The 14,815-nt window shown below is 31.0% G+C and overlaps 1 protein-coding gene across 4 annotated transcripts in view; it reads left to right on the top strand.

The window, feature by feature from the left end:
* The window catches only part of LOC107453300 (cyclic GMP-AMP synthase-like receptor), a 32,760-nt gene extending 20,608 nt beyond the window's left edge, over window positions 1-12,152 (top strand). For all 4 annotated transcript variants that reach the window (XM_087153000.1, XM_087152999.1, XM_087152998.1 and 1 more), the window contains 5 exons: window positions 2,059-2,256; window positions 3,959-4,120; window positions 5,869-6,024; window positions 8,283-8,417; window positions 11,167-12,152. In XM_087153000.1, the coding sequence (XP_087009126.1) occupies window positions 2,059-2,256; window positions 3,959-4,120; window positions 5,869-6,024; window positions 8,283-8,417; window positions 11,167-11,370 (855 nt within the window). In that variant the 3' untranslated portion in view covers window positions 11,371-12,152. The remainder of the gene's footprint in view (window positions 1-2,058; window positions 2,257-3,958; window positions 4,121-5,868; window positions 6,025-8,282; window positions 8,418-11,166) is intronic.
* Window positions 12,153-14,815: the final 2,663 nt, after the last annotated feature.

The raw sequence follows: 14,815 nt of genomic DNA, 5'->3' as shown, positions 1-14,815 counted from the left end.
ACGACTGATGAGACAGGAAGATGGATTGGACGAGGAGGTCCAATTCCTTGGCCACCCAGATCACCTGATATAACGCCGCTGGACTTTTTCCTTTGGGGATTTATAAAGGACAACGTTTACAGGAGGATCGTGTCAAACATTGATGACCTAAAAGCCAGGATTACAACCGCAATAGCCTCTGTGGATGCCGACATGCTTGCCGCTACCTGGCGTGAAATTGACTATCGACTTGATATTCTCCGTGCGACGAAGGGAGCACACGTGTAAGTTTATTGACAAGGGTCAGGAAACTTTTTGAGTCTATCTAACCATTTATGTTATTAATTTTAATCTATCTTATTATTTTATGAGTTATTAAACATCAAAATGGGTTCAAGACTTTATAAACACCCTGTACTATGATTTTAATACAAATTTAGTTATGAAGTTTATAGAGTAGTTAAGTAATGAAAAATACCACCAACAGAGTTCTTCTTTATATTTAAGATTAATTCTTTATATTTAAGAAAGGAAAAACAAGAGTATAATTTTGTCGGAATCATTTTATTTTTATTACATTAATTTATAATTACCTCTAACGTAGAATATTGGTTTTGATTTTTGAAATGTATAAATTTTCGATGTTCTTTTCAAATGAATTCAGCTTTTTGTTTTAAATTTCTAGTTTGTACTAGACTTAAGTGTTGCACTTCAAATTATGCACAAATACTCAAATTACCTTTGTTTTCCAGTAAAATATTGGCTCAGTTATTTAATTTTGTCGAAAAAGGAATCTTTAAAACTGTCTATAAATATAATATAAATCATAGTTAGAATCTTGAAATTATGTATAGTTAAATTATTATTATTTTGAAAAGAATTGTATTTTATATTTTCAAACTATTGCTTAGCAAGTAATATTGATGTAATTACTATCCCATATTATATCCTAGTTTCATCTAGCTGCCTATTAACAGTAACTATGTAACCTAATTTTTTTTTTAATAAAATATTTTCTATAAATTTTTCCAAAATACCGCATACTATTTCAAGATGGATTTTTTTTTTGCAAAATTGCACTAAACTATATCCTAAATTATATAGTTAAAATTTGGTAGTAATAATTAGGTTGGAACCTATTGCTAACTTATTAATGGTGCTTTCTTAACTTGATTTCTATTCTAGTAAGAAGTCATACTAAGGTAAAATTATTACTACAAATTATTACAAACGTAAAAAGAACTATATTAATCATTGGCAGTGAAAATTTTTAAGAATTATGATAGCTAGAAACCTTTATTAGAATTTGAGAGCATGAACATTTCTTTATCTAACCTTTAATATAATGGTTTGAATTATTTATTGGTAGTAATGGATAAAACTATTTTTATTCTCATTTATTAAAATATCAATAAATTGGGTTTGCTATCCATAGAAAAAATATTGTGTAAAACTACAGAATATCCGTAGTAGTTGGAAGGTATGTCATCTCCATTTTTTTTTTTTTTTTGCCAATAGTATTTTCTCCTCAAAAACACTTAATATAATTGGATGCCTGCAACTGACGTCATCGTAGGTAAATCACGGCATTTGTCGGTTCAGAAGCCAATCAGGTTCGACACACAAGCTTGACGTCGCTTACCGGTATCCAATTAAATCTGATTTAAATTACGATTGGGCATAATCACTTCTCAAGTTGCAAGTACTGATTTGCAACACTTAATCATTCGCGATCCGACTCTCGAATACGCCATCTGGGGAGAAGACCGATTCCATGCCTTTGAAATGTAGTTTTCAGTTCTGTATAGTTTCCTAACTTAATTTTTTTTTATCTAGTTGAAAATCAAAGCAGAAACTAACGTAATTCCTTCTCCTATGACTCTCTACGCTCTAATGGTGAAGGCATGCGAAGTGTTAGCCATAGGTAGAGATTTCTGTTCTACGCCACCTGGAGCCCATTTCATTCACCAATTATGAGATCAATTATCAAAAAATAATGAATAACCTATTTTCGAATAAATTAATTTGGGGATTGATTATTTTAATGCGTGTTTCTATGAAAATTAACTTTTGTTTCAGGTCATCCACCAACCGCAGGCACCAAGCTTTGTAAAGTATCGCTTGAAAAACCATCAAGCTGCCCTGTTGAAACATCCTAGACTTGCTAGTTCTTTATTTGAAGATGGTTACCTGATTCCCGAAAGCGTACGGAAGTGGCTTCAAAGTGTAGTTGACAAAGCTCTTAGATCATACACTCCACCGAGATCGTGCATGCAGGCAAGTTTAAAATTATTATTTACGTTTTCTTCGACTTATAATTAATTTACTTACTTATCCTCTTCGTGCCGAACTGACACATAAGGCCTCGAGTATATTTCTCCACACACTTCTTGTAGGCAAGGCGCTTTTTCCCATTCAGTTAATCATGCTCTACTACAATATTCCTTAATGCATCTTGTCATGTTAGTCTCGGTCTCACCCTTTTTCTCTCTCCGTCAGGCGCCTATGAGCTTGCAACATTTGCAGGATTGTTTCTTTCTGTACTTAGTATATAGCTGAGCCATCTCCATCTTTGTTAGAAACATTTCTTCATTGACAAATGGGAAAGAAGGTCAAAAAGTGGTCTAAATTTCAAAAGGTGATAAATTTTACTTATACCAAAAGAGAGATAAGTTTTCCTATTAACCATTTTCAACGTTTAATAGCAGTTATTTTAAGTTTTCATTTCGAAGTAAAGTACAATTTGTCTTATTTTGTTCATTTTCAGCTTAGGTATAAGGGGGTGTTTATTTACTGGATCACCCAACGATGAAAAACCAGTGAAGGAACAAGTTTTCCTTTACATAACAGGTGTAACAGGTTTTTTTCTAAGTTAATGAAAATAAAAGATAAACTTTAATTTTCTTGTACTTTTAGTGATGTTCCACATCAAAAGTATGTTGAAAATACGAAAAACAACTTCTAACGAGTGAGGGAACAGGCATGTTCTTTTACTGGGCATAGATTTCCCAGTGAATAAACAGTATATGTTAATATGTTGACACTTTAGTTTTCAATTCATGATTACAAAAAAAAGTTAACATTTTCCAAGTATTTATATGTTATAATTTCAATAATAGGCTTGTTTTTAAATATTTGTATGGCTTCTAAATTAATAAAGAGCATTAAAAAATAACTGAAATTAAGTGTTCCTTAACTGGGTGTTCATTCACTGGTAAGAGCTGTTCCTTCACTTGGTCTTCTTACTACTTGTTATTTGAACCTCCAAAACTTTAAAATAATATTATGTAAGTTCTCTACAATTTTTTTACATAATTTGCAATTAGTAATAAATATGTTGACACTGTCATTTAACTAAAATTACGAATTTTGAAATTAATATGATTTTTTAAAAGGCAAACGAAGTTTCAGTGTTCCTTCACTGGTTAGTTTACCCTACTTCTAATAATTTTATTTAAAATAGGCCTTTATAGTTATAACGTTCACAATTATCTTAACTATATTTATAAAGTCGGGGTGCCGCCGAAACAAAGTTTTTTATTTAGGATTCCGTAGTAAAAAAAAAAAAAATTGGGGACTCTCTAGCTAGTCGGAAAGTAGTTAGAAATTGCTATTGACGGTAAATTATTTGTGGTCTTTAAAATGTCGATATTAATTTTACTTGTGGCAATCTGGAAATGATTGAAACTTGCACTGTGATCCAACATAGAACCCTTGAAAATTTTGATTAACGATAATTTTTTTTTGTCTGACAATAACTGTTTGTAGCGTTCGGGACACAGTTAAAACATTTTTAATCACCCAGTCACTGACGCCCAAATAAGATTTAAATACTCTAGTTAGTCAAGAATTTATCGGCAATAAATCTTTTTTGATGATCAAATGATTACAAGTTCTGCTTTTAGTTTTAAAAAATTTATTTTATGATTGTGAATATATTAACTATATTTATATTTTTTTATTCTATTCATGTCAAAAGGTGTGTACCAAACAATCTGGACCGGCTAGAACTATTTTACTTAAGAAAATGAACGGTGGTCAAATTGATGTCGATCTCGTTCCAGTAGTATCTTGTTCTCTTATCTTGCCAAGAACCTATCTTGATGGCAGAGTAGAGGCCAAAGTTGGTAAAACTCTGAAGGTAAGCATCTCCCCACCTTCTCCACCCCTCAACAAAAGAAAATATTATTATTAATGCTATTTGAGTATTTATTTTTTCATATTTTGATTTTGTTTAAAATGTTATGGTTATCTGCACTTTAATCAGAATCACCAAGACTTTACTTGTTATTATAGTGTTCCAGTAATTTCTAACTATAAAGTTTATGTGAAATAAAAAGCTCAGGTACTCATTAAAACTTTTTTTATTACCGCGCAACTTGGCAATTAATGTTTTTTTACTTTATTTCCATTTCGAAAGCATATGCCCAGTTGAAAAATATGCTAAATACTCAAAAAGTAGTAATGAAATTTTTAGTTCGTGGAAAGCCTTGTGATTTTTCACCCAATCCAGAAGACAAGGGAACATTAGGAAGAAACTCTTTTGAATGGCGAACTTTTCAAATGAATGAGAGATGCGTGTTTTGCGTTGTACAAAAAAAAAAAAAAAAAAAAAAATTCTTCAAATCATACTTCGTTTAGTGTTATGGTTTGGGGGCTCTAACCTAAGAATCTGTCTATCACGACAGGAAGTTTATATCAGGTTGGCGTGAGAATTTAAAATCAATCAACCAATGCACGAATCAACCAGCCATTGTCGAGATTCGTATCTTGGTCATCTAATCGGAAAGCGAAAGCTATTCCTGTATCAAATATTCTATTTTATTTTATAACCCTAACTAAACAGCCGACCCAATTCAGATTGTCAATGCTCAATTCTGTAGCCTTGTAATTTTGAACCCAACCCAGAAGACAAAGAAACTCATGGATTAAAAACCGAAGCAAACTGGCATTCATGGTGGACTTTTTCGTAGAACTAACCAATTTGCGTTGCATCGAGAGGAAAATCTGTGCTGATAGGTAGTCTGAGGTATCTGGTACCAAGCGCTCACCAACTGGTGCGAGTGGGTAGCGTTGCAACACGAATTTGGTTTTCCAAGTAAGACCACAAATGCTCTATTGGATCAAAGTCAGGTGAATTTGGGGGCCAAGACATGACTTGAAAGTTACTGGAATGTTCCTCGAATCAATCCATGACGATTCGACCTTTATGACATGGTGCATTATCCTGTTAGTAAACACCATCCCCCACAGGAAAAACTGTTGCCATGATAGGGTGAACCTGGTCTGCAACTATGTTCAAGTAGCTTACAGACGTCAGGGATTGTTCTATGAGGATTATGGATCCTAATGTGCCCCATGAAAACATTGTTCCTGGGCGAGAAACCATGAAAACCTGGGCGAGCCCATTGTTATAGATGGAGGGCGGTCATAATGTTATGGCTCTTCGGTGTATAAATACTTTTATATTTGAATAAATAAAAAATATACGAGAAAAAAAATTATCTAAGGGTCCCAAAAATTTGTATGGCCTAGGGCCCCGCGTGCGCTTAATCCGGGTTCAAGCTTAGAACGGTATAAGAATCGACCAGTCATTACATCCGCGTCACTTCATGAGGGAGAGAAGACTCCATCCCTCAAACCATCCTGATTTTTATATTTGAAACTGTTTCAAAATTAAAGTTGCCCAAGAAAAGCATCTTTATTTTTTTTTCTTCTAACATTATCGTCCTAAGTAAACATTGTGTTATACTGCAATACCTGAAAAGAAAGCATAGTGTTGACGCTTCTATATTACATAATGTTTATAGTCATATTTACGATGTATTTCTTAGATAAACCATCATTTAATTTAATTGAATGAAACCGTCTTGTAACTTATGTTTATAGGCATTTCTTGTTCCAAAACCTTATTCGAGTTCTGCAAAACAGATGCCAATCAATAGACAAGAAGCCAAGTGTTTATGGCGATCTCATTTTCCTGATCCTGAAGAAAAAATTATATATAATGTTGGCTGTGTAAAACCTATTATCAAATTGTTAAAGGTATTTTATATTCTTTTAGCTTTTTTTTTGTTTCTTTATTTGCTGTACAGTGTACAAAATAAATAACAGACCACCCTGAATAACTTTTGATCTAATTATCGGATCTTCATATTCTAGGACTCATGGTTTGAGGGGATGATTTTAAATATGCCAATTAATTAATGCCAATGATATTTTAAGTTACGAAATTCGGCACAAAAACGTTCTCTCCTTAAATAAGCATTTTTTTCGACGGATTCAAATTTCTGACCCCCAAATTATGGGTAGCCGCAATCTCGGAACTATGATCCCCATTGGTTTTGGTCAGGAAAAATGTACAAAGTTTGAACCCGTTAATGTTATTTTTTTTTGAAAATTTTTCCAAATCTTGAAAACTTTTTAAGCAAATTAAAATGTTTTTACATTCTTGGAATTCAAAATTCTGACTATTATCAAATAAAATAAAAAATATATACATTAAAATAGTTTTAATAAATATTTTCACAATTATAAACAAATTATTTTTGTGTGCAAAAGTTTTTCAGTTCGTTTAAAAAAATTCTAGAGATATGGTTTAAATACGGAAAAAGTAAAATTAACATTAAGAGGTCCAAATTTTTGACCTCTCTTCTGACCAAACTATTGAAAGCTTATCTCACAGATAGCGGCTATTCCTATACTTTGGGGGTCGGAAATTCAAATTCATGGGGAAAAAAATTTATGTTTATTCAGATCAGGGTTGGGTTTTTGACGTCAAAAAGTGGTTTTTGACATGACAAGGGTATAATACTGGTTTAAACCGTCAAAAACCCGTCAAAAATGTCAAAAACTAAAGTTTGCCAAAAAAATATATAAACTTCAAAACTACCAGCAGTTGTCATGCATTATATTGAAATTTAATTATACTATAGGTAATCAGCAGGTTTTAAAACATTTTTTAATTAAAATTAAGGTAAAACAACAGATTTAAAATCTCAGAAATTTATATTCAAATGCATGTGCAGAAAAATTTTGCACAAAATTTTTTTAAATATTTATATTTTGAAAAAAAAAAATTTTTTTTTTTTTTTGATACTTAAGAAAATTAAAAGTTTATTACTATGCATTTTTGACATATAAGGAGCATATAACTAATATTTATAAGGAACTTACAAGTTATGTTGTATAAATACAAACTTGATACAAGTGTATGAAAATTTTTTTTAATGTTATACTGAATATCTTTATTATCCAGTATGTTAATTTGAATTTAAAAGTAGTTATATTTGGGAATAATGATAAATATAATTCATATTGTTTATTATATTTATTTATAATTATTACACTTATCATTTTAAAACAATTTTTACCTCTTAATTTTTTTCCCCACTTGTATTAAGAATACAAATAATGCATATCTTGAAAGCAAGAAGTAATTATTCAACAGCTGAATATTTAGATATTCAACAAAACTATGTATATATAGTATTCAGCAAAATGAAATTCACAAGTATTTGGATAAACTAAATTTTCAGCATAGTAAATGAATAGGCTGAATATACTGTAAATCGACACTAACTACTCTGTGTATTTAACAGAAAGCACTTAAATTTGTATTGTCTTATGCTAAAAAGATTATTAAGTAGATTTAAAAGAATATTAAAAAGATTTTTCTTTAAAAGATGTCTAATGTACAAAACTGCTAATGTTTATCTTTAAAAATGTCTAATTTTTAGTATAATCTATACTATACACTAAATTTGGTTATAAATAAATTTCTTAATAATATCACTGCAGATTTTCAATAACACATGAAAATGAATACATAATATTACGAAAGATGTGAGCTTTCAAAAGTACAAGATTTTGGTTACTATTCAAAATATAAGTGTTTCATCAAAATTTTAAATTTATTTTTTCTAGAACATATTTAGAAACACTATCCTTTATAAAAAATAGATAAATTTTATGTATTAATTAAATTTCACATATGAATATAGGTTTTTGACATTTTCGACATTTTTGACAGTGAGGTTTTTGACGTGACGGTTTAAACCATGGTTTAAACTGTCAAAAACTGTCACATGTCAAAAACCTGCCAACCCTGATTCAGATGAAGTACGTTTTTGTTTCTGGTTTCGTAAATTAATATATCGTTTGCACTGATTAATCGGCATATTTCATATCTATCTTTCTAATCATGAAGATAAGAGTCCTAGAACATGAAGATTCGATCATTGGAGCAAAAGTTATTCAGTTTTTTTACACACTACAATTGTGACCTCTTAATTTATATTTAGCTTCTGAGAGATAAAGAAGACTGGAAGATTTTGGCTTCTTATTACTTGAAAACTGTCGTTATGTGGATGGTTTTAGAAAGCAATGGTAAACAAGACTACTGGAAAGAAGACAAAATGGAGGAACGTTTTCTTGAAGTATTAAACATTTTTAATCTATTTGACTCTATTATTCAGTGTTTGTTTTATGCAATAATTAAAAAAGAAAGGTTTTTAGAAGGTTTTAGTTTTAGAAAGCAATGGTAAGCAAGACTACTGGAAAGAAGACAAAATGGAGGAGCGTTTTCTTGAAGTATTAAAACTTTTTAATCTAATTGACTTTTTGTTATTTAGTGTTTGTTTTATGCAATTATTCCACGCAGATGCTTTAATTATATAATAAACATAACTCTTAATTTTATTTAACTTTTTTTATTACAGTAAAACCTCCCATGAAAGACCACTTATGTAACGACCTCCTCATTTTACGTCCACTTTTGGGAGGCAGGGAATTTTTTTACATAGACTTAGTGAAACAAATCTTTAGGAGAGACCATGAAAACATCTCCCAGGGATCGGGAAATCCTTCGCACCAAATTCGGAAAAGATTAATTAAGGAAACACGAAAAAATATTGACAGAACAAATAAATAAATTAAAACGTATTCAAAATATTTTTTATTGGCTTGTTCTTATTTAGAGAGCGATCTCTGAAAAAGATCTACAACCTCAACCTTGCAGTCAGATGGCACTAACTGCTATCAATGATTTATTTTTAGAGTAAAAAATTAAATTAGAAAAAAAAAGTTATTTTAGGAAAAACTAAGCACTTTAAACGTACAAGCTTTTAAAGTTAACTAATTCTTATGATATAAAATGAAATGCAAACTTTAAAAAAAGAAACGTAATTGTTTACTTATTGAAACTCTATCATTCATAATCGGTCTATTAGTTTTTGCAAATAATTATATGAGTAAAGATCATTTTTATTGACAGTTTATTCATCGATCCGGTTTACATGACACTAACGCAAGTGGCATTTCTGCACCAAGAAAATGACACTGAATAAAATTAAAATCATTCGTGAAAAATCATGTACCTTTGGTAACATTTTGAAGTCAATGAAGGTAACCCCTAAGAACGACCAACCTCCATTAACAGCCTTTGTACTGTGGGACAGAGAGAGTGGTCGTTCCCGAGAGGTTTCACAGTTTTTTTCTTTAATATTAAGTAAGCAGCTTCGCTCACCAACCCCCATTATTGCTCCTCATTCATTATATATATATATATATATATATATATATATATATATATATATATATATATATATATATATATATATATATATATATATATATATATATATATATTACCTTGCGCACATCCATTTCGGGCCCATCCTTGGTAACTAACAAATCAATGCACAGAATAACAAATCACTTCAGCAGTGCAGTAAGAAAGACATTTTAAAACCCTCTTGTTACACTCAATTTGCGCTTTTGTTTTCATCTTTTGTAATCTGGCAATCTTTCTGCGAAAACATTTTTAAATCATTCTTTCCGTCCATGTAAGTTGATCTGATTTCGCCACTCCCTTTATAGTCCATTTTATACTGTTTTTTCTTTTGTTTTTTTCTGTTTTTACATGTTATTTTTACTTTTTGTGTTCTATTTTATTTGTTGTAATTTTTATAAAAAAAAATTTTGAGTGCTCCTCACACTATTGTATTAATATATTTTGCTTTGGCTTTATTGATACAATATCAGATGCGTAGCGTTTTTAAAAAGCGCTTAATTTTCCCTCTTTCAAAATAATATTTTTCCTTTACTATGTTGATTTTCACTTCGAATTATGCAAAAAGACACAGTTCACATTATTCTATTCAACGTTTTCACAATTAATTCAACCTCAATTTATTTCGGCGTATTGTCAATCCGTAGCGTTTGAAAACGCCATTCGTTTTAAATTATTTGAAATTTCATGATTTTTGACAGCTGTCAAAAACAATGCAAAAAAGTTCTTTGACATAACAGTTAAAACAAGATAAAACAGTCAATTGTCAAAAACTTTCCAACCGTGCGTAATTATTTTTTTAAAGTGCTTAAAAATATTTTTTGAGTGCTTGAAAAGTGCTTAAAAGGTGCTTATTTTTTGTTGAATAATTTGGCTACGCACCCTGATATATATATATAAGAGTTAGTGGAGCAGGAGGGGAAAAAAGACAATAGTTTAATAAGGAAACTTAACATTTCATAAAAATAAGGAAGTGAGTTTAACAGCGATATCATGACTAGTGAGAGCTGCCTACACGCAGTGTTGCCGGATCAAGAATGAATGCTAAATCAGATTGTTCTATGGAAAAGAGTTAAGAGTTATTTAATTTATTCGGAACTTCTCCCGTCTGGACTATGGTACCGTAGATACCGGGGCTTTCCTCCTGGCCAGGCTGGCGTCTTTCAATGAGGAAGTAGATGAAGCAATTCACCCAATTGTTACATATATATATTTCTTTTCCACAAAAAAAGGAACATTTTGTTAAAAAATTTGCAACTACTGTAATTAAATATACGAACCTCTCGAAATGAATAATTTCATGGATTTAAGGAATGATCATTTTCAAGACTTGTCCCTGAGCGACTGTGTTTTTTCTGTTTGTTTTTTTCTCACCTTAATTTTTCTACATTTCTTGGCAACTTAACGTTTTATATTTCAAATCGCTTTCGTTTTTTATCATTCACGTTTGGCAAGTCTTTAAAATTGGCGCTTATTTTTTAGCTCTTGAATCACGTCGATTGTTGCTTCCAAATTGTACATTTTTTAAGCGAATGAAGTTTTTTAATCAAGCGATATCTTAACCGCTTCAGTTTCTTGGGTTTATTTATTCAATCTGTCTTATTATTTTATTTTAGGCACTCCAAAAACTTGATGCTGCTGTTTCACAAAGAAAAATAACTTACATGTTCAACAAGAAGTATAACTTGCTTGAAAAATTGAATGAGCAACAAGCTACCAATATTCACAATCGCTTAGCATTTTTTATTAGAAACATTAAAGATGATCCAAAACGACTCTGGAGTTTTTTCAAAGAAAAACCTGCCTTCTTAAATTCTTGACTATATGGAAAATCCAAGTTATAGGACTGCATTTTGCACATGCCAAAGAAACAACACAGACTCTTATTGAATTTTATAGTTAAATTAAAAACTCAATGCTGCTTGTAATTAAAGAGCACCTTGTATATTTGAAATTCTGATCAATAATTATGTGTAAAATAAATATGTTCATGTATCCACATTTTCTTAAAAATAATTGATTTTATATTCTATTATTTTTAGTTTATAAGTACAGAAAACTATGTGTATAATTTGTGTGTGTGTATTTTTTTTACTTATGTGTGTGTATTTTTTTTTTAAGTTATAATACTTAGTATTATTTTTTATTATTCCATGATTTGTAATGATTTTTTAAACTACGATTTTTGGCAATTTTTTATTCATTGAAATATTTTTTACCATTTTATATTCACTTGTATATTTTTAATGTTTTGATATGTGTTTGAAATCTTGTCATTATTTTCTTCTGAAGTATGTCAGTATTATATGTTTGTTTCATCTTAAATAATATTAGTCAGAAGGGACAAATAATAATACAATATTAAGTATATTCTATTATTTTTTGTCCTAACTTATAAAACTTTTTTTTTTACTATTTTTTCGAAAGTTTTAAAATTTGTCAGTATTACGTATATGAAGATATTGTTTAAAAAAATTTTCAAATTATTTTAATAAATTTGTTATATGCATTGTGTCATTGCTTGAACTATTTCTCATCTTTGTTTTTTGTAAAATATTTTATGTAAGAATGACAAAAATACTTATTAAAACTTTGTAATTCATTGCTCGATTTTTTTAAGTGTGTCGAAACATCGAAATTAAATTATAGTACAGTTAATTATAAAAAGAATAGTATATGAAAAGCGAAGTTTGTATTTAGCTTGAAGGATGGAGTAAGATGCTTATATTTCTTTTACATAGCATTTCTAACTTTTTAAAAATTATTTTTACATACTAACGTACAATTGAGGAACCAGCTGAGCCCTCCTAAGATACTCCAGTGCAATTGAGGAGTCTACCTAAGGTATTCCAGTTTAATTTGTGAGTCCACCTAAGGTATTCCGGTGCATTTGAAGAGTCCGCCTAACGTACTCCCGTGCAATTGAGGAGTTCGCCTACAATTCTCTATGAAACTAGCGCATAGGATAATTTAGGTTATAGAATTTAAAACAAAAACTTACTTCCCCTTTTTTACATACTAACTTGCAACTGAGGAACCAGCTGAGCCCTCCTAGGATACTCCAGTGCAATTGAGGAGTCCACCTAAGGTATTCCGGTGCATTTGAAGAGTCCGCCTAACGTACTCCCGTGCAATTGAGGAGTCATTTCAGTTCAAATGAGGAGTTCGCCTACAATTCTCTATGAAACTAGCGCATAGGATAATTTAGGTTATAGAATTTAAAACAAAAACTTTCTTCCCCTTTTTTACATACTAACTTGCAATTGAGGAACCAGCTGTGCCCTCTTAGGATACTCCAGTGCAATTGAGGAGTCTACCTAAGGTATTCCAGTTCAATTGAGGAGTCCACCTAATGTATTCCGGTACATTTGAAGAGTCCGCTTAACGTATTTCCGTGTAATTGAGGAATCATTCCAGTTCAATTGAGGAGTTCGTCTACAATTTTCTATAAAACTAGTACGTTCGTCTACAATTTTCTATAAAACTAGTACATAGGATAATTTAGGTTATAGAATTTAAAACGAAATCTTACTCCCCCTTTTTTACATACGAACTTGCAATTGAAGAAGTAACTGAGCCCTCCTAAGATACTCCAGTGCAATTGAGGAGTCTACCTAAACCTAAGGTATTCCAGTTCAATTGAGTCCACCTTAGGTATTCCGGTGCATTTGAAGAATCCGCCTAACGTACTTTCGCTCAATTGAGGAGTCATTTCAGTTCAATTGAGGAGTTCGCCTACAATTCTCTATAAAACTAGTGCATAGGATAATTTATAGAATTTAAAACAAAATCTTACTTCCCCTTTTTACATGCTAACTTGCAATTAAGGAACCAGCTGAGCCCTCCTAAGATACTCCAGTGCAATTGAGGAGTCTACCTAAGGTATTCCAGTTCAATTGAGGAGTCCACCTAAGGTATTCCGGTGCATTTGAAGAATCCGCCTAACGTACTCCCGTGCAATTGAGGAGTCATTTCAGTTCAATTGCGGAGTTCGCCTAAAGTATATGTATTTTTTTATAACCGTCGTTGAGCAGCCGACCCAATTTTGGGTTTACGACTACTAATGTTCAACTCTGTAGCTTTGTAATTTTGAACCAATCCAGAAGACAAGAAAACTCCTGGATCAGTACACCCAGAGGTTTGATTTGTTATGGGAACATGGAGGACTGTGTGACTCGACAAATTTAACGTGCATCAGTCACCATTTATTACGTTGGGAGTGTTCGGCATGCGGGTCCGTCTAAGGTACTCCAGTGTAGTTGAGGAGTTCGCCTAACGTACTCCCGTGCAATTGAGGAGTCTGCCTTAGGTATTCCAGTGCAATTGATGAGTCTATGTAACGTACTCCTCTGCAATCGAGGAGTCCGCCTGCAATTCACCATAAAACTAGTTCATATGATAATTTAAGTTATAAAATTTATAAAAAAAACTCACTTCTTCCTTTTTTTATGGATCCAGATTTTTATCAATTAAATAAAAGGAAGTTATAGGTGCAATTTGAAAATAGTGATTTTCATTTTCTGTAGGACTCTTTTACCCAATGATAATTTCACTCAAAAATAATTGCTCTTCTTTATTACTCTTATGGTTTGAGATGCCTGTTAAAGGGCTGTTCAAATATTACATAAGAATATTTATGAACTCGACCTCCCCTTTATCAGCAAAAATAAGCAAAGCACAAACCCCTCCCTCATTTGGTACTACCATAATATTTCAATAGTTAAAATATGCCAATTAGCTAAAGCGAATGCTAATTTAACTTTATAAAATCCGACACAAAAACGTACTTCTTCTGTATTTTTAAAAATTTTTTTAAACGGATTCGCATTTTCACTTCTCGAAATATCTGAGGGATGGTAGCTAATGGTCTCAATAATATAACTGGAAGAGTTTTAACTGATGATTCGAACTTCTTAATGCTATTTTTGCGTTATCATAAAAACTAAATGCATGAACGGAGAAACGCTTGCAAAAAATCATAAAGTCATAAATCTGAAATATAAGTTGGTTCATTTTAAATAATTATTTGTTACCTTATTAATAATGATTCAATATTTGTGAATTATAATTGAATTTTAAAATAAATGAAGGCTTTTTTTGGAGTAGTGGTTAAAACTTACTTAGTAAAATAATGTAGTAGTAGCATGCTTTTACGAGATTTTCCTATTTTATTTTTGAAACAGTACAGCCTTTGGATTATTTCGACTAAAACAAAATAAAGTAAGGGAGGATCGTCTTCAAAAGGAACAAAACAAAAAAAATAGT

This window comes from Parasteatoda tepidariorum, chromosome 10, assembly GCF_982258835.1.
Source record: "Parasteatoda tepidariorum strain Cologne lab strain chromosome 10, Ptep-v5.0, whole genome shotgun sequence".
NCBI lineage: Eukaryota > Metazoa > Arthropoda > Arachnida > Araneae > Theridiidae > Parasteatoda > Parasteatoda tepidariorum.
This window is presented reverse-complemented; position numbering and strand designations above follow the sequence as displayed.